Genomic DNA, 27853 nt, shown 5'->3' with positions numbered 1-27853 from the left:
ATAAGAGAATAACTTTATATAATAAAAATGATGTTTAGAAGGTTTAGTAAAAAAAGTCTGTATCTCAGAAAAATTATAGCCCTGCAATTGTCACCATCATATATCTGTGATGTAACATTTAATGTCAAGCTCTTTCCTTCAATATGCTGGAGAACCATTGTTTCAGGTTGTCACGGCGCGGGGTGTGGACCCACTGGGCCGAACCGCGTAGCGGGGTAGCAGCTGGCCAACTAGGTACAAAACAATGTCTATAGTTCAAAACGGGTACCTGACGCAATAGTAGACAGTGGCAGGATCACGACTTGGCTTTCACAGCAGGTGACGCCGCGGATGCAGCGGGAAGGCACGACTTGGCTTTCACAGCAGGTGACGCCGCGTATGCGGCGGAAGATACGACTTGGCTTTTACAGCAGGTGACGCCGCGGATGCGGCGGAAGACACGACTTGGCTTTTACAGCAGGTAACGATAGTACGGGATACAGGGTACAGGCAGCAGGAACGGGCAACACTGAGAACTGGAAAACACTGGGAGACCTTTAGCAAGACAGACTAGGGTATACAACAACGCTCAGGCAAGGAACCAGTGGGCAGAGCTCATTTTTATAGTCCAGCAGCCATTTGGGCTAATAGCTGATTACTGGCAGCTGGACGCGTACTGGCTCTTTAAGGCCGTGCACACGCGGGCGCGCGCGCCCTGCGGGGAACGGCGCGAGGACTCGGAAGACAGTGCCGGCGCCTGCCACAGGGAGGAGGACGCCGAGCAGAGAGGTGTCCATGGCCGGGATCGTCAGGGGGTGAGTTAGAACGGCGATCCCCGGCCATGGACGTAACACAGGTGTAATAGCTACTATGTATGTTGGGCAAAGCACATATTCTTGGTATCGCCATACACATCAGAGTTAGTGGATTATATTTTGCTTTAAAGTTTTTGGTTAAAGTAATAAAATTCAATTATAAAAGGGTAAAAGAAGACATATAAATTTTTTTCCTATTTTTTTCTATTTTTGTTCTTTCTAAAACAAACCAATTAAGATACTGGCAATGTTTTGGAACCAAATCAAAGCCCCACCTGTGCCATAAAAAATGGGAAAAAATATTTAGCTAAAGTAGAAAACAAAACAAAAATATTAACTTTTGGAATGTGTCATTCCAAAAGGTGAAATTTTGCTGTGGACATTCAGGATTCTAAAGACCTTGGTCCTCAAAGGGTTAATAGCAGCATTTTCCTAAATGGGTTGTCCAGTTTCAGCAAATTTTATGTTATTTGATGTATAATTAAAAGTTATAGAATTTTCCAATATACTTTTTTGTAATAATTCCTCACAGTTTTTAAGATTGTTATTATTCAGTAAGAATATTCATTGTTTACTTCCGGTGGATAAAATTATGTCCATGGTCATGTCATGGACACACAGGGGCACGGCTCGTTATAGTTACAGTATGAGTATCTGTAACGTCCGTGGTCGCTGACCACGAACTCCTTCCATCCAGTCGACGCCCTTCTCTCCAGAGATGTCTGCACATATGGCCGTCCTGTTCCACAGTGACCACCAGGGTGCGCTCGCGAGCTCAGTCCAGACTTAAGAAGCCAAAGCGCACGCAGGTGGGAGATTGAGCTGATTGCTCCCAGAGCACCCTGGGCTATAAGAAGGGCACAGCCCCTTCCTCCCATGCCTGAGCGTTGTTGTCGTACCCAAAGTTTGTCTATGCAAATGGTCTCCTAGTGTCTTCCAGTTCCCAGTGTTTCCCGTACCTGTATCCCGTGCTATCCTGGTCAAGTGCCATGCTGATCTGTAGTTGTCCTGTGCTGCACACCACATCTGTCCTGCTACACCACGCCTAATGTCTGCCTGCTGCCTAGTCCCAGCCGAGCCTGCCTTGCTACTGTCCAAGCTGCCACAGGTACCCTATACGAACTATATACAGTACGGCACAGTGGGTTCTTCTAATGATCCCAGCAATTGTGTGTCCATCACATGACCACTGGAAGTAAACAATGAATGTTCCTACTGAATAACAACAAGCAGATATCTTGAAAACCTTGAGGAATTAATACAGAAAGTATATTGGAAAATGATATAATTTTTAATTATATTTAAAATAACATTCATTTGCTGAAACTGGAAAACCCCTTTAAAGTTAACTGGGAGATCATATTGCTTATGAAGCATTTTCCATGTTGCTAATGTATCCCTATAGAGAATGATGTTTCATATTTCTAATGGCAAGTCTGATCGTCTGCCATAAATCAGATCCCAGGGCGTTAAACGAAAGGACAGGGAAAATTAATAAATTTGTTATAATTCGTAGCCCAGTCTCAAATGTACCGCCTTATGCAGGCTGTTATCTTACATTTTGGAAGTCCATGCCCCTTGCGGCCTTTCCGTCATTAAAGGCCGTAGGGAAATATGTGGTTTACATTAAATGTCAATCTGCACTGATACTTTTCCTTTGCGCTATACCTTCTCTAAATCAGTGTACCACCTCACTGTAACCTAAAATTATTTGTAATATTTATTACAGAAATGTATTTGTAGTTTATTTTCATGGATCTTCTTATTGTAAAATGGTTTGAAGGTTTCGCAAACATGAACATTTTGGAAGATGATTTATGTTTTCTTTTATAGGTCCTTGCTTTTTTTTATCCTGTCCAATTGGAATTGAGGATTTTCGTGTATGGTTTATTGATCTGTGGAACAACTCTATTATCCCATACCTTTCAGAAGGATCTAAGGATGGACTTAAGGCAAGTGCTACTATATAGTATTTTCCCTATTTTTTTTTTTTATTTTTTTTATCAATTCTTTATTTATAGAAAGAAAATGTTTACAACATTTTGTATATCAAAGGAGATAGAAAACATTTTAGACCAGCTCTGTAAGTCATATTTCAGCAAATACCATGCACATACACAAAACGTACACATAAGCTGGAAGAACCTAATATAGTAATATGAAGTACAAATGAAACAACAAAAATGTAACAACTATGTACAAGGGGGAGGATGAGAACTGTGCTCATTAAAGACCATGCATATTATGTGACTGAGACACAATGGCAAAGAAACGGAGAGAGTAATCAGAGGCATGGCGGGGGTGTATCAATCCATGAAAATAGTGTCCCTGGCAGCCCTCCAAGGACCCCAGGTCTTCTCAAATCTAGCATGATTCCTATCTTTACAGCTAGCAAGCTCCTCCATCCTACATAGGTGATCAACTTTATCGATCCACATTTGAATAGAAGGCGGCTCAACAGACCGCCATTTAAGGGGGATAAGTAATTTTGCCGCGGTAATCAGGAAAGTCACTAGATCATGTTTTGCGGGTTGGTGAGTTGGATCAGGTTTCCACAAGAGAACCAAAGTGACTGACAAGGTCACGTGTTTGTTGCAAACAGCTAGGATGGAGGAGGAGATTGTACGCCAGAAAGGAGTAATCTTTGGACAGCTCCACCAGATGTGCGAGAGTGAACCAGTGTGAGTTCTACAACGCCAACAAAGATCATCTGAGGTGACACCTATTTTGAACAAAAATTCTGGGGTCCCATACCACCAGGTGAGGGTTTTAAAGGAATTTTCTTGTACTCTCACACACCTAGTGAAGCCATGAGAACCCCTGAGGAGCCGGGATAAGTCGAGTTCATTGATGCTCATCCCCAATGCCACTTCCCATGCCAGAATGAAGTTAGGATTTTTGTCTGTCGGGGCTTTATGAATCATGATGTCTGAATGGATCTTGGACACTACGTTTTTTAGAGGTTGATGGGAAACGGGTGAGAACATCTAGTCAGGGAGCCTCAGGGCTAACAGGAAAGCTATTCTTGGCGAAAACCCAGCAAGTGCAGGGAGTTATTGTGGTGTGGAGGTAAAATGGAGAAGACATCTGGGGAAGTCAGGTCATCAAATAATTCTGAAATGGGGATGTTCCCTAATGAATCCCAGAAGCCCTCTAGCAGGGGCTTACCACCCAATATAATAGGAACCATATACGCAAGGGGGTGTGTGGGGAAAACTTGGTGGGAGGGTCCGAAAAGGCAAGATAGGAACAAAAGGCTGTTATAGTCCCTCTGGAGAGTGGGCTGATGGTTTTGGGGACAGGGAGGTGTGGGAACAATCCCCACAATAACGGAGAGTGAAAGTCACCTAATAAATGGCGTTCGAGATCAATATGGGGAGGATTTCATTTCCTCTGCACAAGGAAACCCATCTACTTAAGTGTGCTGCCTGGTAGTAATCGTACGGGCCCAGCAGACCAGCCCCACCCTGGTGAGGTTGCAGAGACAGTAAACTATATGGGAGTCTGGGATGTTTTTTGGACCACAAGAAACGTGTAAACACTCTCCTTAATTTAATAAAAAAGGGCATGGGTAGGAAAATGGGCACCATCTGGATTAAGTATAAAAATTTGGGGAGAATGTAGGTTTTAAGAAAGTTTTTCCTGCCTAGCCAGGCCACAAAGGGTATGTTTAGGCCGTCTAAGTGAGTTTGAATATGTTGTAAGAACGAGCTAAAATTAAGAGAATATAAGAGTGCATGATCTCCAGGTAAGAGGATACCGAGGTGTTTAATCGCAGTGTCTGGCCATCGAAAGGGTGAGTGTCTTTTGATAGGATCCACAACTGTAGGGGGAGACAAAACGTTTAAAACTTCAGATTTAGTAAGATTAGTTTTGAAATTAGACGCTAAGCCTTAGTATTCAAAGATCCGCAGGATCTCCGGGAAAGCGGGTCCAGGGTTACTGATGATGAGCAATAAATCATCCGCAAACACAGCAGTCTTGTGTGTAAAATTTCCCACCTTTAGATCCGCGATCTCGTCTGACCCCGGATCCTCTGTATGAGAGTTTCCATTGTTAGTATGAAAAGAGAAGGGGATAAGGGACACCACTGCATGGTACCATTTAGTATTTGGAAAGAAGGTGAAAGAGTGGCGTTAAGTTTCAGTCTAGCCCTAGGGGAAGAGTATAATGAGAAAATGGCCTGAATAAACCCTGGAGGGAAACCAAATTTTGACAGAACCGCTCTCATGTATTCCCAGTTGACGCAGTCGAAAGCTTTCTCTGCTTCAGTACTTAAGAATACCAAAGGGACGTGTGATTTTCTAGCATAATGTACGATATTTATGAGTCGGGTAGTGTTATGTCTGCCTTCCCGTCGCGGAACGAACCTAGCTTGCTCCGGACCAATCAGATTTAGGGATAAGGGTAATATGGGCTTCGAGGGCTTGAGGTAATAAATGGGAACCCTGGAGTAAATCATTGCAAACAGCAAGAAATTTGGGGAGAAGGAGACCCTGAAATCTTTTAAGGTAAGAGATAGGAAGGCCATCAGGTCCTTGGCTTTTACCCTTAGGCACTGAACTCAACGTGAGGGTCAGTTCCTGTAGGGTAAACGGGGCTAGTAAATCAGTTCTATCCCCTTCGGAGAGAGAAGGCAGACTCAAAGAGTTCAAGAAATTTTCAATGTGAGCGGATGAGTGTGTGTCTACCGGTAGATTATATAGGGAGGTGTAAAAGGACAGAAATTTGCGGGTGATATTGCCAATATCTGAGACTGTAGAACCTGTGTTAGTTGTAATTTACGATATATGGGCCACACCCACCCGTTTATCAACCAGGGAGCACATAATTTTAGATGCCTTAGTGCTCATAGAAGAGTGAGATCACTAAGGATCTCTTACCTATAGTTTCCAAAGAAGAAATTTGGGCTAGTAAGGAATTCAGTATTAACCGTCTCTGTTTTTACAATCTGGAGCCTAAGGCAATAAACTCACCCCGAATAAAGGCCTTATGTGTTTCCCACACTAGTTGAGGGGAAACGCCCGGGGTCTCGTTTCAAAAAAGTCAGATAAGGCTTCCTCTAATCGAGCAACCTCCCTAGTGTCTCGTGAAGTTTCCATGACTAGCTTCGAGGAGGAAGGGAAGTAATAGCAAGTCGTACGTGAATAGGTGCATGGTCGGACAGTCTTATGTGTCCAATCTGTGTGGAATCCACTAACAAGAGGTGAGGTTCAGATATGAAAAGGTAATCTAACCTATGGTAGGTGTTAAGTACGGCTGAATGAAATGTATAGTCCCTATCACTTGGGTGCTGGAGGCGCCATACGTCCACTAGTTTAGCCAAGTGTAGTTTAGCAATCAACCTCTTAAGAGAAGAAAAGGTGTGAGCGGATCTAGTGGTTGAGGAATCAACCAGGGGGTGGATGGCTAGGTTTAGGTCTAAGCATGCCCTCTGCAAAAAGTAGAAGACTATCTATCACCTCCAGCAGTCAATTAACCTGATTCACATTCAGTGCGTACAAATTAGCTAGTGTAACCATAGTCCCAGCAAGATGACCTTTAATAAAAAGAAAACGGCCCTCAGAGTCAGAGTGGGAGAGAAGGGAAGGTACCTCTTAATAGCAATGCTAGTGCCTTTGGAAGCAGAGGAAGGGTGTGTGCTGAGGAACCACTGCGAATAATAGTGACAGGACAGCTAGGGGGTATTTTGGGATTTAAAATGAGTCTCTTGCAGTAGAAGAATATCAGATCCCGAGTTTTTTAAAAGGGAAAGAATATGGCTACGCTTCCTAGGATCGTTGAACACCTTAAGAATATACGAAGTAACACAAACATCCTGACTAGCCATGAAAATTATTTCCTACCAGGGTAGATGCCCAGACAGTAACGACACCCCTCCAAGGACCAAATTCGCTCAACCATGAAAGACTTAGCAGAAAGAGCACAGTAAACCTCAGACGAACAAGGGACAGGTACACAAACAAGTAATGGGAACAATAACTGGACACTGTAGGTCCGCAATCACCCAGTCGAGAGATCTGGGTCCATGTGTAACCATATGGGGAAGGGGGAGTGTAAAACAAAGTACAGGTGTTGTAAAGGGAAGGGTATTGGCTAAAACAGTCATAATGGATGGTGTATCAGGGGTAGGGCAGTACCCCAGGATCCAATATAAATGCAGAGATACTTAAACATTGTTCAGAAATACAAGAAAAGAAACATAAACTAAACAGTATGCATGAAGGTCAACATTGCAAAACAAATATCACATGTCCCAGCTGAAACCTGCAGACAAAGGGTTAGTGACAGCATGTAATGACAAATAAATTATATCTCACAAATCAGGTGGTGTCCATGTTGATCATCGGAGGTGTAAGTTTCCTGGACCTCCTGCGTGACTTGCTTGATTTGTTTGGGCCCACAACCTCCTAGGGAATGGGTGGTTGTAGAGCGGTAAGAGAAGCTAGGTCCTGAACTCCCGCCCAATCAGATATTGGTTGGTTGAGGGCTGCCAGGGCATCAGGGAGTTCTCTGTGATGACAGATGATACATCGTCTGCTAGAAGCCACAAACAGGAAGAGCCATCTGTACAAGATGTGTTGGCGACGAAGATCATTGGTCAGGGGTTTCAAAACTCTCCTTTTTGTTAGTGTAACAGTGGAGAGATCTTGAAAAATAGCAATGGGAGAGTCCTCAAAACTATGAAGGTGCGTATCCCTTGATTTCCGTAGAATGGCATCCCGAAATTGAGAGCTGAAGAGCCTACAGATAACATCTCTAGGAAGTTCGGTAGGTTTAGGTTTAGCTCTGAGAGCTCTGTGGGCCCTTTCAATCGAAATTTCCTCCAAGAAGTTGTCACCCAGGATGGAAATAAACAGTTGTTTAAACGTAGAAGTCAAGGATTCCGACTATGGATTCCGGCAAGCCCTTTATGCGCAGATTATTGCGTCTTCCTCTAGTATCTTGATCCTCTATAGGATCCATCAATGAGTTGAGATGGGTTTGGCAAGCTTGGAAAGAGGAAGTAGAGGCCAAAGTATAGGCAACGACCTGCGAGTGAGAGGACTACAAGGTCTCCACCCTAGAGCCAGTCTGTGTAATCTCCTGTTTGATGTCTTGCAGGTCCCGTATCACGGGATCTAGGGCTTTGATCAGGGCCCTGTTGATGAAAGATCTGGATATGGGCAAGTTCAGGGAGGTCTGTTGGTCATCGTCGACGCTTCCCGAGTCCTGTTGTGAACTCGTGGGAGGTTTGGTCGGGCCCATTGCGGAGGCCTCCGAGGAAACTTTAACCAAGTCTGAGTTATTTTTTAAGAAGGTATCAAGGTTACCATGTCTGGTAGAGGCAGCGGGTTCTCTAGGTTTGCTGGGACCAATTTTGACCATCGTAGATGTTTCTTTCACTTAAAGGATCATGAGGCTGCCCTACATAGGTCTAGGATCAAGGCATATTCAAGCCCTCAGGCTGGAAGTAGATGAAGTGTGATAGAAAGCCTGTGGCTATCCAAGAAAAATTCAGGCCAAGCCTCTATTAAGAGGTGAGGTTGAACAGTCTAGAAGACACAGCAGAGTAAAGCCTTGTAGCGAGGTCCAGATAAATTGGGGCCAGGCCCCTTGTAGGTCCGGAGAACAAGTAGGGAATTTAAGCTCATCAGGCAAACTTCCCAGTGGCGGGCGCCTATGTCCAGGTGGTCCAGGAATGTTCGCACGAGCAGGCAGAGAGGAGGCCAAGATGGCGGCCACTGCCCTGCACCAGCTGTCCCAGCCGAACAATGTGGCCCCTGTATGTCAAAGAGGAGCCCAGCTGCCTCTTTGGCATCTAGGGTGAGAGGCCCGGTAGGGTAGGCAGTCCATCCGTTTCCGAGGCTCCGGAAGGGATGCAAGCCACCAGACGAGTTGTCCCTCTGGCCGCAGGTGAAAATCGAGGCCGCGACTTCAGTCTCGCCGCTAGGCCTCAAACCTGGGTGGTCGCTGAACTGGCCGAACCTGGTCTCAAATTGAGCAGCGGGAGGTGTCTCGGTACTGATGGCAGATGAGGTCGGATGGCGCTGGGTGAGGCTCAGGGGTCAGGAGCTCTCCACAGATACGACCATCCAGTTCCGCTGCTAGCCACGCCCCCGTATTTGGGCGACTGTGTTGTTCCAATACTCTTAAAGGTGTGTGGAAAGTAAATCTGGCCTGACAAAATATATCCAGAAAAAGTGGTAATTGCAGGAGTTTGAAAGTAGGCTTCCAAGTGCATTGTTGCCCACCACGGAGACAGCAAAATGCCCCCGATTATCCAGACTTTGACAACTTTCTACATAAATGACATCATACATTATTCATGTTCTTGCTTTGGGGTTAGTGACAGTATTCCTATCACACACTTAGTCTAAGGAGAAGAGAGTGTATTGATATAAATGAATCCTGGTTGTTCATCAGATCCCGAGTTTTTTAAAAGGGAAAGAATCTGGCTACGTTAATATCCAGGGGGTTAATATCTAATACGACCATTCTTGACCTATTGCTACGTTTACTGTGACAAACCTCTGCCACCTGCCCTGACCTAATGCTACGTTTACCATAACGAACCTCTGCCGCCTGCCCAGACCTAGTGCTTTGTTAATCACTCTGCTTCTACCAACTTTCCCTGCAGCGAATTCCATATCACTATACAGGGGTTAAACAGTGAATATCGGGGGTTCCCTTGGACTCTGATCCCCGGAGTAGGCATAATTCAAATACCCGAATCCCAAATAGTTTAATAAATGTTTAATATATATATATTATTATTTTTTTACCTAAATAAAGAGATATGGGAATTCCTGGTTATCTGTTTATAATTTATTCTCAAGCTCTTTTATCTTTCAGTCCCTCCCTTTTTCCACCTTAATAAATTAATTAATACGCACCTTATGTAGGCTATATGTGTAACTCACAAAAGTCCACTGTCAGTTTCACCCTTATCGTTGTATTAAAAATAAAACTTTCAATTCTTCATCCCAACTCACAACCACCTCATCTGTTAATATTGACTGATTTAATCTCCACCCATTTATTTTCCCTATTCTTTTCCTAATTAACCCTTTCATGACCATTGATGCCCCTGTGTCCAGGTAAATTTTTCCATTTTTGATATGCACTTCTTCAAACGATAATATCTTTGCAACCGCTTTGAATATCACAACTATCTTTACTTTGTTTTTTACAAGACTTATAAGACTTTCATTTTCTAGATTAGTTTAATTCCATGCTTTTAAGTTTTATTACTAAATCACAAAAAATGTAAAAAAAAACTTTTATAATTTTTTATATATATTTATCTCTATTTTATATATATATATATATATATATATATATATATATATATATATATATATATATATATATTACTGTATAGCTCTGTAATAATTAGTCTTCTCTCTCCATGACACTGGATCGCTGTGAGTGAAGAGGGCTATATACACACGACAGTGAAAAAAATGGCAGTCAACAATGGATCAACTGTCAGTTTTTCATGGCTCTTTTGTTTTAATGTGTTTCAAAATTTGAATCCGTTTTCTGGCCGTCTGACCGTTTTTAACCGCCATTTTCCATCCGTTTTTCATGGACGTTAAAAAAATGGATGAATTTTAATCTTTAGAAGTTTTTCTTCCCAACCCCCTGAAAACACCACAGTGCCCATGTAGATAGTGACGCAATACCACTGTAGATAGTGCCACATTGCCCACATAGATAGTGCCACTGCCCAAATAGATAGTGCCCACTGTAAATAGTGCCACAGTTCTCCATGTAGATAGTGCCCACATAGTGCCACACACAGTGTCAATGTAATGCCACAATACAATGCCACAGTGCCCATGCCACAGTGCCCATGTAGATAGTGCTACACCCCCTGTATATAGCAACCTCCTGTAGATAGCACCACACCCCATGCATATAGTGCCACCCCCTGCAAATAGCGCCACCCTCCCCCGTTCAAAGCGCCACCCCCTGTAGAGTTGTGGTCAATGATTCCTACTCTGAATGGTCCCCGGTAATAAGTGGTGTACCCCAGGGTTCAGTGCTGGGACCACTATTATTCAACTTATTTATTAATGATATAGAGGAAGGGATTAATAGCACTATTTCTATTTTTGCAGATGACACCAAGCTATGTAATATAGTTCAGACTATGGAAGATGTTCATGAATTACAGGCAGATTTAAACAAACTAAGTGTTTGGGCGTCCACTTGGCAGATGAAGTTTAATGTAGATAAATGTAAAGTTATGCATCTGGGTACCAACACCCTGCATGCATCATATGTCCTAGGGGGAGCTACACTGGCGGATTCACTTGTTGAGAAGGATCTGGGTGTACTTGTAAATCATAAACTCAATAACAGCATGCAGTGTCAATCAGCTGCTTCAAAGGCCAGCAGGATATTGTGGTGTATTAAAAGAGGCATGGACTCGCGGGACAGGGATGTAATATTACCACTTTACAAAGCATTAGTGAGGCCTCATCTAGAATATGCAGTCCAGTTCTGGGCTCCAGTTTATAGAAAGGATGCCCTGGAGTTGGAAAAAATACAAAGAAGAGCAACGAAGCTAATTAGGGGCATGGAGAATTTAAGTTATGAGGAAAGATTGAAAGAATTAAACCTATTTAGCCTTGAAAAAAGACGACTAAGGGGGGACATGATTAACTTATATAAATATATTAATGGCACATACAAAAAATATGGTGAAATCCTGTTCCTTGTAAAACCCCCTCAAAAAACAAGGGGGCACTCCCTCCGTCTGGAGAAAAAAAGGTTCAAGCTGCAGAGGCGACAAGGCTTCTTTACAGTGAGAACTGTGAATCTATGGAATAGTCTACCGCAGGAGCTGGTCACAGCAGGGACAGTAGATGGCTTTAAAAAAGGGTTAGATAATTTCCTAGAACAAAAAAATATTAGCTCCTATGTGTAGAAATTTTTCCTTCCCTTTTCCCTTCCCTTGGTTGAACTTGATGGACATGTGTCTTTTTTCAGCCGTACTAACTATGTAACTATGTAACTATGTAATAGCAACATGCCCCCTGTATTTAGCAACATCCCCCCTGCAGATAGCGCCACCTCCCGTAAATGGCACCCCCTTCCTGTAAAGAGCACCACTCCCTGTAGGAGTCTAATCCCTTTGACCGGGGATTCCTCTCCTACAGGGAGCCCCTGATGTCTCTGACCATATATGGACAGTGACTTCAGGGGTTAACTCTGAGGGTATGTGCACACACACTAATTACGTCCGTAATTTACGGACGTATTTCGGCCGCAAGTACCGGACCGAACACAGTGCAGGGAGCCGGGCTCCTAGCATCATACTTATGTACGATGCTAGGAGTCCCTGCCTCGCTGCAGGACAACTGTCCCGTACTGTAATCATGTTTTCAGTGCGGGACAGTTGTCCTGCAGCGAGGCAGGGACTCCTAGCATCGTACATAAGTATGATGCTAGGAGCCCGGCTCCCTGCACTGTGTTCGGTCCCGTACTTGCGGCCGAAATACGTCCGTCAATTACGGACGTAATTAGTGTGTGTGCACATATCCTAAAACCGGAATCCCCTGCCAAAGCGGGGGTTCCGCTCCAGGAGTAGCGCTGGATGTCACTGTCCATATATGGATAGTGACACCAGGGGCTTCTCCAGTAGCGGAATCCCCGGCCAGAGTATTGGGGACAGTGACAAATGGACAGTGACATCAGGGGCTCTCTCTAGAAGCGGAATCTGCGGCCAGTGCGATCTGACACTGGGAATTCCACTCCTAGAGGGAGTTTAGGTGGTGCTATCTACAGTGGGGGGTGTGATGCTATCTATAGCAGGGTGGTTGCTAACTGCAGGGGGGTTGGCACTATCTACAGCGGGGATGGAGAGACGACGGGGGCTCCCTATAGGAGGGGAATCCTCGGCCAGAGCGCCGGCTGGGGATTCTGATCCTAAAGGGATCTTAAGTGGCACTATCTACATTGGGTTTTGCGCTACCTAGAGGGGGTTGTGTGTGGCACTATCTACAGTGGGGGGTGTATTTCGGGGCTCTCAAAGCCCCGGCAGACATGAGAGTGCAGTGCTTCTCACACTGAAGCACTGCACTCTATTTACGTGACAACTGCACAGGGCATCGGCAGTTGGAACGTATATAGCCGTATGGCAGTCGTGAAGGGGTTAATATTCCCGTTAAACCTCCAACATGGTCAGACAGTGAACAGACAATGTGCCGAGAATATACTATCTGTAATAAATATGTATATTCTCTATATATAATATTCAATGTATAAACTGATATAGAATGTCGTTCTGTGTTATTAATAGATTCACCGCCTGAAAGAACGATTAAAATACACTTTATTATTTATTTAAATAAAATATGGCTCAACAAGGCCAAATCTAAGAAACAGGCATAGGCAAGAGATCAGAAGAGAGAGCAGCGTCCAGGGGTGATACCAATGTGATACGTCATCAGGGATTTTTAGAAATAGTAATAAATTAAGCAGCCGGATAGCACTATTTTCGTGCTGATTTAGCCTCTCGGCGCGTGCACGACTCGAATGTATAACCATTACATTCCCTTCATTCCCTCCGTTAACAAACTGCCTAATTTATCCCTTTGGACTTTTGATAATTTTTCTCTGCCATCACTCGATCTGTCAAGACCTGGTTGTGACGTAAAATATAAATCTCCATATCAAATTATGCTAAGCGTTTGGTTTCCGTTCATCAGTTCTGTTCAATCTTTCCGTTGGAGGAACCGATGAACGGATACTGTAGCTTCTGCTTGCATTACTATTGATTTCAATGGTAATGCTTCCGTTGCAGTTGGTTTCCGTTTATTTCACGGAAACAATAGCGTAGTCGACTACGCTATTGTTTCCGTAAAAAAAAAAGTAAACTTTATGAATCGGAAACCAACTGCAACGCAAGCATTACCATTTAAATCAATGGTAATGAAAACGGAAGACATAGTTTCCGTTCGGCTTTCCGTTCATCGGTACCTCCGATGGAAAGGTTGAACGGAACAGATGAACAGAAACTAAACACTGATGTGAACAGGCCCTAATTCAATTTCTATAGTTTATAATAAATTCGAGGAATAACCAATGATTCTCAGGGGACGCATAGGAGTTTATAATACATATAATCCTTCAATTTATTTCTCCTATTAAGATAATATATTGACTGCTTTGTCTTTAATGTCTTTGTTTACTAAAAATGAAAAGTAATTTTTAAATAACCTCATAACACCTCTGTGTTTTTCTTTATAGCACTTTGGATATGTCCCTGAGTGAAATGTGTTTCCTGAATACATATTATTTCTGGCGCACATATTTCATACACCATAAATGCCCTTTTTCTTTTTCAGGGAAATTTGAACCTTCTTACATTGTGTCAATACTTTACACGTAATTTAAAGGGTTTATGTCACCACAAACATTTATGGCATACACACATGACCGTGGGACCCACCTTTGGAACCTGCACCTATTTCCCGAACAGGGGTCCCCTGACCACCTGGTGAGGTGGCTGCTGACTGCCACATCCAGGCAGAGCTTAAGAGCACAACAGAACGGGAATCTGGAGACTGTGGATATGCAAAAAATGTCTGTGGTGACACAACAGCTTTAACGTGATATGGACAAATGGGCGCCATACAAGAGATAAGGCAAGAAAGAGAGGGTAAGAAAAAACATAACCGACCTTCCCCACAAAAATGAATAACACCTAAATAAAAATATTAATTAGGAAAAGTAATATTAATTAGGGAATATTAATTAGGAAAAGAATAGGGAAAATAAATGGGTGGAGATTAAATGAGCCAATATTAAAGTTATTTTTTAATTCAATGATAATGGTGAAACTGACAGTGGAATTTTGTGTTACACATAAAGCCTACATAAGGTGCGTTTTAAATAATTTATTAAAGTGGAAAAAGAAAAAGGGAGGGATTAAAAGATAAAAGAGTATAAATTACGTAAATTAGAAAAAGCTAAGCAGGAATTTCCATATCTCTTTATTTCGGTAAAAAAAAATATTTATATATTAAAAATTAATTAAACATTTTATAGAGGCTCTGTCACCAGATTATAAGTGCCCTATCTCCTAAATAATCTGATTGGCGCTGTAATGTAGATAACAACAGTTGTTTTTATTTTGATAAACAATAATTTTTTAGCAATTTATGAGCAATTTTAGATTTATGCTAATTAGTTTCTTAATAGACTACTGGGCGAGTTTTTACTTTTTACCAACTGGGCGTTGTGAAGAGAAGTGTATGACGCTGACCAATCAGTGACCGATCAGCGACCAATCAGCGTCATACACTTCTCATTGTTCCAGCCCAACATGATCCGCATGCACAGTGTGATTGTGCAGAGAAAGAAGCTGGGCTGGAACAATGAGAAGTGTATGACGCTGATTGGTCACTGATTGGTCAGCATCATACACTTCTCTGTACAACGCCCATTTGGTAAAAGGTAAAAACACTCCCAGTTGTCTATTAAGAAACGAATTTGCATAAGGCTGGATTCACACGAGCGTGTGCGTTTTGCGCGCGCAAAAAAGGCGACGTTTTGCGCGTGCAAAATGTCGATAACAGCTCCGTGTGTCAGCAGCATATATCACGAAGCGCGGCTGCGTGATTTTCACGCAGCCGCCATCATTATGACACTCTGTATGTTTGTAAACAGAAAAGCACATGGTGATTTTGTTTTCATTCATAGTTTTGACTACAGTAGCGCGCATCACGCGCGGCACACCGAAGTGCGTCCATGTGCCGTGCATGGTTTTCACGCACCCATTGACTTCAATGGGTGCGTGATGTGTGAAAAACGGACAAATATAGGACATGTCGTGAGTTTTACGCAGCGGACATACGCTGCATGAAAATCACTGACAGTCTGAACGGCTCCATTGACTAACATAGGTCCGTGCGAGGCGCGTAATCATGTGCTTTGCACGGACGTATTATACGTTCGTCTGAATAAGCCCTTAATCTAAAATTGCTCATAACTTGTTAAAAAATTATTGTTTTTCAAAATAAAAACCACTGCTGTTCTACATTACAGCGCCGATCAGATTATGTAGGAGATAGGGCACTTATAATCTGGTGACAGAGCCTGTTTAATGATAGATATATAATGCCCGCATGGTGCACCACACACTGTATAATGTTCCATAGTGCCTCCCATACAATATAATGCCCTATAGTTCCCCCTCGCACTGTATAATGCCCTCATAATGGCCTCCACACAGTATAATTGCCTGCACAGTATAATGCCCCCATAGTGCATCCCACACAGTATAATGCCAAAAGCTGACCCGACCCAGTATAATGCCCCATATCTGCCCCATGCACTAAAATGTCCCCCTAAATGCCAACATAGATGCCCACACACACTAATGCCCACACAGATGCCCCCATACTGTATAATGCCCCATAGCTGTCCCATACAGTACAATGTTCTCCCACAGCTGCCCCTTACACTATAATGCCCCATAGCTGCCCCATACAGTATTATGCCCCACATCTGCCCCATAAATCATAATGCCCCTACATCTGCCCCATACAGTATAATGCTCCATAGCTGCCCCCATACAGTATAATGCCCCGATAATGCCTAAAAAAAGAAATGTAAAAAAAATACTTACCTAGCCCCATTCCCACGACGTGTGGCGGAGATCCCCCTGTCTGTGCTATGAGTGGCTTGGTGCAGACAGGCGCTATGATGTCACTGCATCGCACCTGTCTGTCCTGAGCCGCTGACGGCCGGCATTACACAGTGAATGTTGAAGCAGGAAACTGGAATCTGGGACTGTCCCGGGACAGTTGGGAGGTTGGGAGGGGCAGCACTTTAGCCACTGGGTCATACCACTACACCACTGAATATGGGTAAGCAGTTGACTACGACTTTGTCATGCTGTAGTGATAATTAGGACTCTCTGTATATTTATTTAGACAGGAACTGTGAGTATTTACATCTCACTTTCACTTTTCCCTGTCTTTCTGTCCTGACTTATTTTCACTCATATGAATATTGTTCTAAGAGTGATTTTTCTACACTATACACTATTTGTATTAAACTTCTATTTATGTCATGCATTACCTGTATCCATTTTTATTAAAATGTACTTCTTACCTGCAAACGCCGATGCTGCTGCAGAATCATCTGTAGCCTCTGGTGCCGATGTGTCCTCGCTCGTCTGACACGATGCAGGACCTGTGAGTGACGTCACAGCGTGATCTCTCGAGAACACGGCTGTGTCTGCACTGCCAGAAGCTGGGCGTTCTGAAGAGAAGTGGATGATACTTCTCGTCAGAACGCCCAGCTAGTAAAAGAAGTAAAAACGCCCCGATGTACGCACATAATACACGCCCACTTGGACTTTTACTTTTCAACACGCCCAGTTGTACTTTTGCAAGCCTCATTTGCATATACACAAAAATGGTCATAACTTGGCCAAAAATGCTCGTTTTTTAAAAATAAAAACGTTACTGTAATCTACATTGCAGCGCCTATCTGCTGCAATAGCAGATAGGGGTTGCAAAATCTGGTGACAGAGCCTCTTTAAACATTTGGATAATTTGGACTCTTTTTTCTCGAGTTTATATACAGTTGGGAGGTATGTAGTATTCAGTATCATGCGTAAAAATACGTATGAGACTGTTTTTGAAGCTTAAAATTGCCTGTACAGGTGTTAATGCGACCTCTGGCGAGCAGGATGTTCTCTTCTCTGTGTGTTCTTTGTATCGGAGACATGATAGCAGGCTGCACTCACTATCTCAGGCAAAACTGAGAATAAAAGTTAGGGCCTGCAGAGTGGAAAACTGCTAAAAATTGCAGGATACAAGTCATTTAATGGCAAGAAATATTTTTATTTCTCATGTACTCACATACGACAGCTTATTCTGAAAGTCAGCTGAAAGGTTAGGTATGTTTTAAAGGGAATGTGTCGCGAATTAAACCTTTTTTTTTAAGTGTCGTTACTTATTTCTGTTATATTTTTTTCGTTTTTTGCTGTATTTTTTTTTTCTTCCATATGGTGGAAAGTATTAAAAATTAAATAATAATTTGACATGTTTTCCAATGTTGGCCACCAGGGGGAACACTTCCCAGAATTACAGCAAGGTGAATAAGGCAAAGCAACCTGACTCACAGCTGCTGTAAATGTGGGAGGGAACCTCACCCCCCCTCTCACAAGCCAGAAAAATGTGTCTTCAAATTGCTAAGTAGTGTCCGGCAGCCATTTTGGGTGTGATTCTGCAGCTGGCAGAAGTTATAGGACACACCAAAAGGGAAACCAGCTCCTGATTTTCAGCCATTTTTTAATCAAACTCGCGTTTTTTAACGGCCGTTTTTGGAGCTGTTTTTCTATAAAGTCAATGAAAAACGGCTCCAAAAACGTCCCAAGAAGTGATGTGCACTTCATTTTGGTGGGCGTCTTTTTACGTGCCAGTTTAGGAAAACGACCACGTAAAAAACGCCCTGTCAGAACAGAACGCCGTATTTCCCATTTAAACCAATGGGCAGATGCTTGTAGGCGTTCTGCTTCAGATTTTTCAGCTGAAAACATTGCGTGTGAACATACCCTTAGAATGTTGAAAGTGAAGTGAATGACTTTTCAGTTGACCGGTTCACACCCCGTGTATTTGATACGTTTTTTTTTTTGCACGTTTTACGTGAAAAAAAACACATTAAAAAAACGCTTGATTACACTTGATTTTGCGTGTTTGGGGGGGATTTGTGTGTGTGTGTGTGTGTGTGGGGGGGGGGTGCTCGCCGCTGATTCTTCAAAACAGCTGATAAGCGGCTATGAAGTATCAGCGCTTGTGCACACACCGCTCTGCCACACACACAAGGGAAATGTCTTAAAGGGGTCGTCCAGGAAAACATGGCGCCGCACCTGTCCTCAGGTCGTGTGTGGTATTACAGCTCTGTCCTATTCACTTCAATGAAGGTGAACTGCAATACCAGACACAACTTCAGGACAGGGGCGGCGCTGTGTCTCCAATCCGGACACCCCTTCTGTCCTGAGATGACCCGACGGGAGAAGCGGGTGTCAGAGCCACCCACTGCCATCACTGCAGACAGAACCATACAACTATGGCATGAGGGTAGGGCTTGTCCTGAGTGAACTGTCTTGTTATGGACAGATTTATAGTCACATGAACCCCGTCTGATGAACCGGTAACCTAGGTCCGATCACATGACAGAGGGGGATCACCAAAAACCCTGTTCACCCTCAGCCAGTCCATCCAGCCCTTTCCTGGTTATATCTGCTTCTGGGAAAGCTGGGTGACCACCATTACCCCTCCTACTGGAGTATTTGGGGATGTGACTAATGAACCTCTCACACTCCAGTAGGAGGGGTAATGGTGGTCACCCAGCTTTCCCAGACCCCTGAACGGTAAATCTCTCTAGTTGTACTGAGACTGTTTGGGAATGTGACAAATGAATTTCTCAGCACAACAAGAGAGATTTATCGTTCAGGGGTCTGGGAAAGCTGGGTACCACACTAACAGCGGGCATATTGTTTATCACCCAGCTTTCCCAGGACAGTTACATCATGTGTCCTTTATACAGAGTCTCCTGCACGACCGTCGGGGGGTGGGGGGGTGTGCCCGTTTGGGGGTGGGGCCCATCAGGGGGGGGGCGCCCGTTTGGGGGAGGGGCACGTTGGAGAGGGACAGACAGAGACACACACCTCACCTGCAGTGCAGCTGGTCTTCATGATGGCGCTTGCTATCTCCCTGCAAACAGCTGCTTTGCTGTGTGACTCTGACCTGCGTCTGCGCAGTACTGAGCCAAAGAGCAGAAGCAATGGGACGGGAGGCGTTCATTGACTCCTATGCCCTGTAGCTGCCGTATTCCATCTCTGTATGTGTCGTTAATCGACACATACAGAGATGAAAAAAAATGGCAGCCCCCATAGTGAAGTAAAAGTTAGAAAAAAGAAAAAAGTAAAACACAAACACACAAATAAATAAAATTTATTTTAATAACATACTAAAAGCAATATTATATAAAAATAGAATTTTTTCGCGACACCCGTCCTTTAATATGGAGTTGGGCCCTTTTTTGTGTCTATAATAGCCTACACACTTCAGGGAACTCTGTCCATAGGATTTTAGGGTGTGTCTGTGGGACTTTGTTCCCATTCAGCCAAAAGAGCATTGGTGACGTCAGGCACTGATGTTGAACTAGAAAGTCACCACCACAATAAGGGTATGTGCACACGACCTCTTTTCAGACGTAATGTAGGCGTTTTACGCCTCGAATTACGCCTGAAAAGACGGCTCCAATACATCGGCAAACATCTGCCCATTGCTTGCAATGGGTCTTACGATGTTCTGTGCAGACGAGCAGTCATCTTACGCGTCGCTGTCAAAAGACGGCGCGTAAAATTACGGCCGCGTCAAAGAAGCGCAGGACACTTCTTGGGACGTAATTGGAGCCGTTTTTCATTGACTCCAATGAAGAACAGCTTCAATTACGTCCGTAAAAGACGCCGCAAAGTAAACGCATGCACTTGTAAAATCGTCTGAAATTCAGGAGCTGTTTTCTCCTGAAATAAGCTCCGTAATTTCAGACGTATTTGGCGTTGTCGTGTGCAGTTACCCTAAGCGTTCCAATTCATCCTAAAGGTGTTAAATGGTCTTGAGGTCCGTGCTCTGTGATGGCCATTTAAAGGGAATTTGTCACAAATTAAATATTTTTTTTGAAGTAAGTTACTTATTTTTATTATATTTTTAAAGTTTTTTTGCTGTATTTTTTTTTTTCTTCCACATGGTGGGATGTATTAAAAATTAAATAATAATTTGGCATGTTTTCCTATGTTGGCCACCAGAGGGAGCACTTCCCAGAATTACAGCAAAGTGAATAAGGTAAAGCACAGCTGCTATAAATGTGGGAGGAAATCTCACCCCCCCCTCCCTATTTTTGGCTACAAGCCAGGAAAAGGTGTCTTCAAATTGCTAAGCATTGTCCGGCTCTCATTTTGGCAGTGACTCTACAATGCACACCAAAAGGTTACTATGCACACCACACGCTTACTAAAAAAAAAGTCTGAAAATACGGAGCTGTTTTCAAGGGAAAACAGCTCCTGATTTTCAGCCGTTTTTTAATCAAACTCGCACTTTTCGCTGCGTTTTTGACTTCTTTTTCGCGGGCGTCTTTTTATGTGCCGTTTTTTGAAAATGAGGCGTAAAAAAATGCCCCGTTGGAACAGAACGCCGTCATTCCCATTGAAATCAATGGACAGATGTTTGTAGGCCACCGATTTTTCAGCCATTTTTCGAGACGTTTACGGCCCGAAAAACGGCTGAAAGCACTACGCGTGCACATACCCAAAGAATGATGAAAGTGAAGTGAATGACTTTTCAATTCTGCGTGCATTTGATGTGTTTTTTTAGCGCATTTTACTTGCCAAAAACGGCATCAAAAAAATGCTTGATTACGCTTTTCATTTACATAATTGGTAAAGTGCGCTGTTAGTACATACAACGCGCTTTTTAACACACGCGTTTTTAAAAAAGTGTTGTGTAAATAAAGAAGTGTCGAGTTAATTCCTTTGCACGTAAAACACGCCAAATGTTCCCATAGTTAATGGGAGTCCTAATTATGCGCCAAAAAGCACACACAAAATCCGTAAAAAAACACGCAAATAAAGCGTCAAACGCTTGATTAAACTTCCCATTTACATCAATTTGAAAGCAAGCCGTTCGTTTTTTACACAAGCGTTTTTAAAAAACGTTTTGCGTAAAAAAGAACAGTGGGCGGGTTGTGTGTGGTGCAGTTGCATGTTTGGGGAGATTTGTGTGTTGGGGTGCTCGCCGCTTATTCTTCTAAACAGTTGATAAGCGGCTATGAAGGATCAACGGCACCCGTGCATACTCCGCTGCACAAAAAAAGGACACAGCTTTACTGCACTGCACGTGCACACACAGCTTTGCTGCTCACACATACAGCACTCCTACACACACAGTTATACACACACAGCTCTGCTACACACACATCTCTAATACACAGTTCTGCTACACACAGCTCTGCTACACACACACACATACAGCTCTGCTACACACACACATACAGCGCTGCTACACACACACAGCTTTGCTACACACACAGCTCTGCTACACACATACACACAGCTCTGCTACATACACACACAGCTCTGCCACACACACACACTGCCCTGCTATACACACACAGTTACAGCAGGTCTGGGAGGGGCGCACGGGGGGGGCTGTGAGAGAGATGGATACAGACAGAAACACACACCTTACCTGCAGTGCGGCCGGTCGCGCCGGTCTTCATAATGACGCCGGCTTTCCCCCTACAAACCAGCTTCTATGCTGGGTCAGTACAGAGTGAGATAGCAGAAGCAGAGGATACAATGAACGAGAGCCATTCATTGGGTCCTATGCAATGTAGCTGCCGTATTCCATCTGTGCATGTGTCGTTAAGGCTGGGTTCACGCGGCCTATTTTCAGGCGTAAACGAGGCGTATTATGCCTTGTTTTACGTCTGAAAATAGGGCTCCAATACGTCGTCAAACATCTGCCCATTCATTTGAATGGGCTTGCCGACGTACTGTGCAGACGACCTGTCAAACGACGACGCGTAAATTGACTGCCTCGGCAAAGAAGTGCAGGACACTTCTTTGCTACGTAATTTGAGCCGTTCTTCATTGAAGTCAATGAAGAGCAGCTCAAGATTTACGAGCGTCAAAGACGCCTCGCATAATACGAGGAGGAGCTTTTACGTCTGAAACGAGGCAGCTGTGTTCTCCTGAAAACAGTCTGTCTTTTCAGATGTAAAAGCCACCTCTCGTGTGCACATACCCTAAGAGACACATACACAGATTAAATAAAACATGGCAGTCCCCAGTAAAGTAAGAAAGTGTTAAAAAAAAAAAACATTGTGTGTGATAAAATAAATAAAGTCAATATAATATTTTATTAAATAAAAACACATAACTTAATAAAAAAAAATCATGACAGTTTCGCTTTAAGTTCATCTGCACCAAACTCGTCGAACCATGTCTAGACCTCGCTTTATGCACGGGGCACAGTCATGCTGGAATAGGAAAGGGCCTCCCTCAAACTGTTGACATAAAACTGGCAGCATACAATTGTATAGAATATCTTTGTGTGCTGTAACATTAACATTAACCCTTCACTGGAAATTAGGGGCCTATCACAAACCCTTAAAACAGCCCCAGGCATATTTCTGCTCCACAAAATTCTACAGTAGGCACTATGCTTTCTGGTAGGTGGCGTTCTCCTGGCATCCACCAGACCCAGATTCGGCCATCAGACTGCCAGATATTGAAACTAGAATCGTGATTGATGCAGAACATGTTTTCACTGCTCCAGATTCTAGTGGCAGTGTGCTTAACCCTTTCAAGCTGACGCTTGCCATTGCACATGGAGATCTTAGGCTTGTGTGCAGGTGTTTGACCATGAAAACTAATTTCATGAAGTTCCCAATGCACAGTTCTTGTGCTGCTGTCACTTCCAGAGGCAGTTTGGAATTCATTAGTGAGTGATGCAACAGAAGATGGGCAATTTGTACACCTCACAGGCTTAAAGAGGCATTCCCATCTTTGATATTTATGGCATATCTACAGGATATGCTATAAATGTCTTGATCTATCTCCCAATCTCCATTCTATTAGAGAGTTATGGAAACAGCATAGCTAAGCAGGCTTAGCTGTTTCTGGAATTCCCAGCCACCTCTGGACTAATTCTCCACCTGGATATGGTGGACAGCAGCCGTCTCGCCTGGGACGGGGTCAGGGGATCCCCGATCGGGAGACAGGTGCGGGTCCTAGAGGTGGGACCAGCATATATCAGATATTTATGCCATATTCTAGTTGAGCCTCCAACGCAGATGTGAACTAGGCTACATGATCTGTTTTATCGCAGCAGTCCTCTATATACAGATCATATGTATTATTGATCTATTGGTTTGCAGGTCAATAGATGACTAATAGCAGCAATCTGCATACAGCAAAATGCTAGGAGGACTCAGATCACATCTTCCCGGCATATCCACTTCCTGTACATAATAGTTGGAAGCCTGTGGCTTCATTGCAGTGAAATTTCCTTCCTGCATTTGGGTCTTAATTCTAAACACAGATCTATGTTCCATGGTAAGCTCTTCACACAATTTAATTTCGTCTTCACATAGCTACCTGCTGAGAAGAATCATAGAGCAGATACTTTTACCAGATCCTTCGACTCTTCTGACTTCTTCCCTGCATTCTTACCATCCCATGTATACTGTGCTCCAGTAGAGAGTGGCCTCATGTTTATATTTTCTCAGCCAGAGAGCGCCCACATATAGTGCTAGAAGGAAAGCTACCCGTTTCATAAGGTGCAAACCAAATATTTTTACATCAGGTGCCACAGTATTCTTATGCAAATATTTTCTGTAATTTGCTAAAAATATGTATAGGCAAATTAAATACAGCTTTGTTGCAGAAAATACTATTTCATTTAGTAAAACATGTATTTTGTTTTATAAGACAAAAACAAAATAATTGATTGTATCTTACATTTAGTTTTTCACCAATTTAAGTTTAGTTGTAAATGTTTTGCATTGTATTGTCTTAAAGCTGCAATTGACTTAGAAAATAATTCCATACACTCTGTACATTTATCTTTCTGCTCTCTTCTTTACCATAGGTTCATAAACAGAGAGCTGCCTGGGAGGACCCAGTTGAGTGGGTTAGGGACACACTACCCTGGCCTCTGGCACAACAGGACCAGTCAAAGTTGTTACATCTACCACAACCCAGTATGGGCAACAGTCTTTCAGCATCACCTCCTAGGGAACGCATTGTGAAGGAATCACCACCAGCTTCCTTGGAGTCAGACCCACTGGTACACCAAACATTGAGTTTATAAAACCACGCCTAGGCTCTGTTCACATCACGTTTTTTGTTTACACTCGACACATATGTGCCGTGTATGCCGAAAATAAACCCCCCAACATATGCAACTGCATACGGTATTTAGTAGCCCGCAGTTACAAAGTAGTCTATGACAGTTTTTGCAATAAACTGCAAAATAAAGTTGCAAACGGTTAAAAAAATTTGTGGTGAAACTTGCCACTTTTCTCGTTGCCCACCAAATTTGGAAAGTGATGAGAAAAGTGGGTGTGGTAAACAAGGAGACGCAGTTTAGGCCATATTTATAAAGACAAATGTAAAAAAAAAAGCTGAGGAACAAGGGAGCTAAAAGTGTAATGGCATATAGTTCATACACTCCACTAATCATTATCATTGTTGTAAATCCCTTGAATAGTAATGATTTGTCTTGCAGTTATAATAATCTACATGTGTAAACAGGCTTTAAAAATGAAAAGAAAACACTAAATATAAGAACTCCTGTTAAAAATTCCATTTAGCAGCTTCAGAAAATTGAGTGAATACCAATATGGCCACAATTACAGTGACCACAGAGAAGTTGTTTTCTCAGCCCTAAACAGCAAATCTGCCTATTTATGCAGCAATGGTCGGGGGCTTTATTACTGCATAACTAGGCATATTTGTTATTAAGAAGCCTGGTAATTCTGAGTAACAGCATGGAAAATGTAATCGCAGATGAGATATAGCAAATGACTGAATAGAATAGCGTAACAACTGAACAATTTGATAGAAGAGGACAATTCATGGACTTTTGAGCTGTTTATTTTTTTTTATTTGTTTTTTGTTTTAGGGAAAATGCTCTTTATCTAGAAATCTTACTGTACTGTAGACATCCAAGGAATTAGTGCATGGGCCGCCAAAGATGATGTTAGCACTAAAAAAAGATTGCCTGCCTGGTGTATAATGGAATATTCCTAATCAATATGTATATTTTTTGTCTTGCAGATGGCAATGCTCTTAAAACTCCAAGAAGCAGCCAACTTTATTGAATCACCTGACCGAGAGACCATGTGTGACATTGATCTATCTTCCACCATCTGAAGATTTTAATATCTTCTGAAAACAGTCAAATCACAATAGGAAATCTACCCTCTATACAGTACCCTTGTCACAAAATAGAGAGGGATTGCATTAGTCAGATGACGCACTCTGTTTATTCAACTTGTTATTACCTTATTTCACCTGTATTACCTAATAATTATGTCATTCTTACTCAGAAAGAAAATCTTGCTACAAATTAAAGCATTTTTTTTAAATTATATGTTTTAGAAAAAACAAGTTTTAGGAGGAAATTACTTCTTATTATTTCCTTTCCTATTAGTTAAACTTGTTTCGCAGGCCTGATTACTAGCTATTAATTAATATTTCCAAGGGTGGCATCTTCTTATGCCAAGGAAAATAAAAGGTAGATGTTGGTTTTTAATACATATATTTGCGTGAAAAATGGAAAACCATAATGTTCATTTTCAAGACTATTACTAGTATAACTGTACTGCCTAGATGAAACTTTGACAGATTTTTCAGATATTATTGAACGTATGGTCATCAGCTTTTGGATAAGCACCCATCTAAAATAATGTAATGTAAGTCGTTGTTCACACAGTACAATTTTGATCCAGTGTTTGATGTATTTTTTTGTCCAAAACCAGGGAGTAGATCCAAAAAAGGAAAAGGCGAAGAATCAAAATACATCACAAGCTGCCTCAAACTGCGCTGTGTGGGCCTAAACCCAAATATAATTTCTCTTATGAAGCATATTCCTCATGCCATTTTTTTTTTTTTGTCTTTCTAACCTTGCTGCAAATTAGGAGTCCCCTCCCTTGCATTCTCAAAATAAGAGCGTGCGAGACATTATATCTGGGATTATATACTGCTACATGTTCTGGAAAATTTTCATTCAGGTTCATAGCTCTCATATTCTGTAAGGAAAATAGGGGTTCATTGTGAACCACACAATTAGGATGCACTATAACACAAGAGCCTTGTGAAACAAAGAACAACATGGCAATTCACTAGAAATTGCAGCAAAACATAACATTAAATAAAATAGATAAATGTGATGTCAATGGACTAAATTGGAATATGTAATATAAGAATTTTAAATAAATGTTTAATTAAATTTTAAAAAATAGATTCCAAAACTTCTCTACTCATAATTGGCAAATTATTTTTTTTGTCGATTTTTACCCTGATAATTACTGAAATACTACATGTTTTGCAGAACTCTGTTTGTCAAGTGACGTAAAGCAAATGATCAATACATAAATTCATTACAACCGGAAAAGATGATCTGAATTCAGTATTATGAACATTTCATCATGTTTACACCATATCATTATATAGGACCTTTAAGATATAAGTAGTCAATTTAATCTCAGTATGGAGTAAAGCCATTGTGGTCGCACTAAAATGTGCCCTATCACTCCAGCCCTTCTATTTAATTTAATCAATATGGTTTAAATATAACTATGTGGAATATATTCTAAATGCTGTATAAACATTTTTTTTTAGACTTGGCATGATCCATTAACTATTATGCATATGGTTTTTTTTCTCAGCTCTTTAGAAATCAACAACACAATTGACTTTTTGCCACTTTTGACAGATATCTAAGTAGTCATTTGTTATAAATCTCCATTTATTTTTACCCATAATTACAATAGTTCTCGTCTTACACCTCTGCTATCATAAATTATCACGGTAATAGGGATATTGTGGAAAAATTGTGGAACAGCACTAATGAGTGGAATCATCTAGAATTTAATATACAAACTGCGAATGCTCAATTTTAAAGCAAGAATGTGAACCCTCTTACATTATTTATGGATTTAGAAATAGGAAGCTAAATTCAAGTTTGTCACGAACACCACTCCCGACACACGTGACTTGGATGCTACTGTAAAGGGGGACTCCGCTTGTCCACTCTCACTATTACACACACCTATCGCAACAGGCTAACAATGAGTTAAAGCGCACCCCAAAACCAGTTCACACATCCACACCAAACGCTGCCACCACTTTCCGTATTAGACCGACAAGAGCCTCCTCCTGGTAATGCACACGTTCACACAGGCACACACTGAATCTAAATAGCATTCAACAGGTTATGCTTTTCCTCTTCGAGGTTGTGGGTAGGTTTAGAGCAGCA

The 27853-nt window shown here is 42.3% G+C and overlaps 1 protein-coding gene across 7 annotated transcripts in view; it reads left to right on the top strand.

Moving 5' to 3' along the window:
* The window catches only part of NAV1 (neuron navigator 1), a 735938-nt gene extending 709154 nt beyond the window's left edge, over positions 1–26784 (top strand). For all 7 annotated transcript variants that reach the window (XM_075853621.1, XM_075853615.1, XM_075853622.1 and 4 more), the window contains 3 exons: positions 2628–2746; positions 24461–24658; positions 25651–26784. In XM_075853621.1, coding sequence (XP_075709736.1) covers positions 2628–2746; positions 24461–24658; positions 25651–25746 — 413 coding nt within the window. In that variant the 3' untranslated portion in view covers positions 25747–26784. The remainder of the gene's footprint in view (positions 1–2627; positions 2747–24460; positions 24659–25650) is intronic.
* The last annotated feature ends 1069 nt before the right edge of the window (positions 26785–27853 follow it).

This window comes from Rhinoderma darwinii, chromosome 2, assembly GCF_050947455.1.
Source record: "Rhinoderma darwinii isolate aRhiDar2 chromosome 2, aRhiDar2.hap1, whole genome shotgun sequence".
Classification (NCBI taxonomy): domain Eukaryota; kingdom Metazoa; phylum Chordata; class Amphibia; order Anura; family Rhinodermatidae; genus Rhinoderma; species Rhinoderma darwinii.
This window is presented reverse-complemented; position numbering and strand designations above follow the sequence as displayed.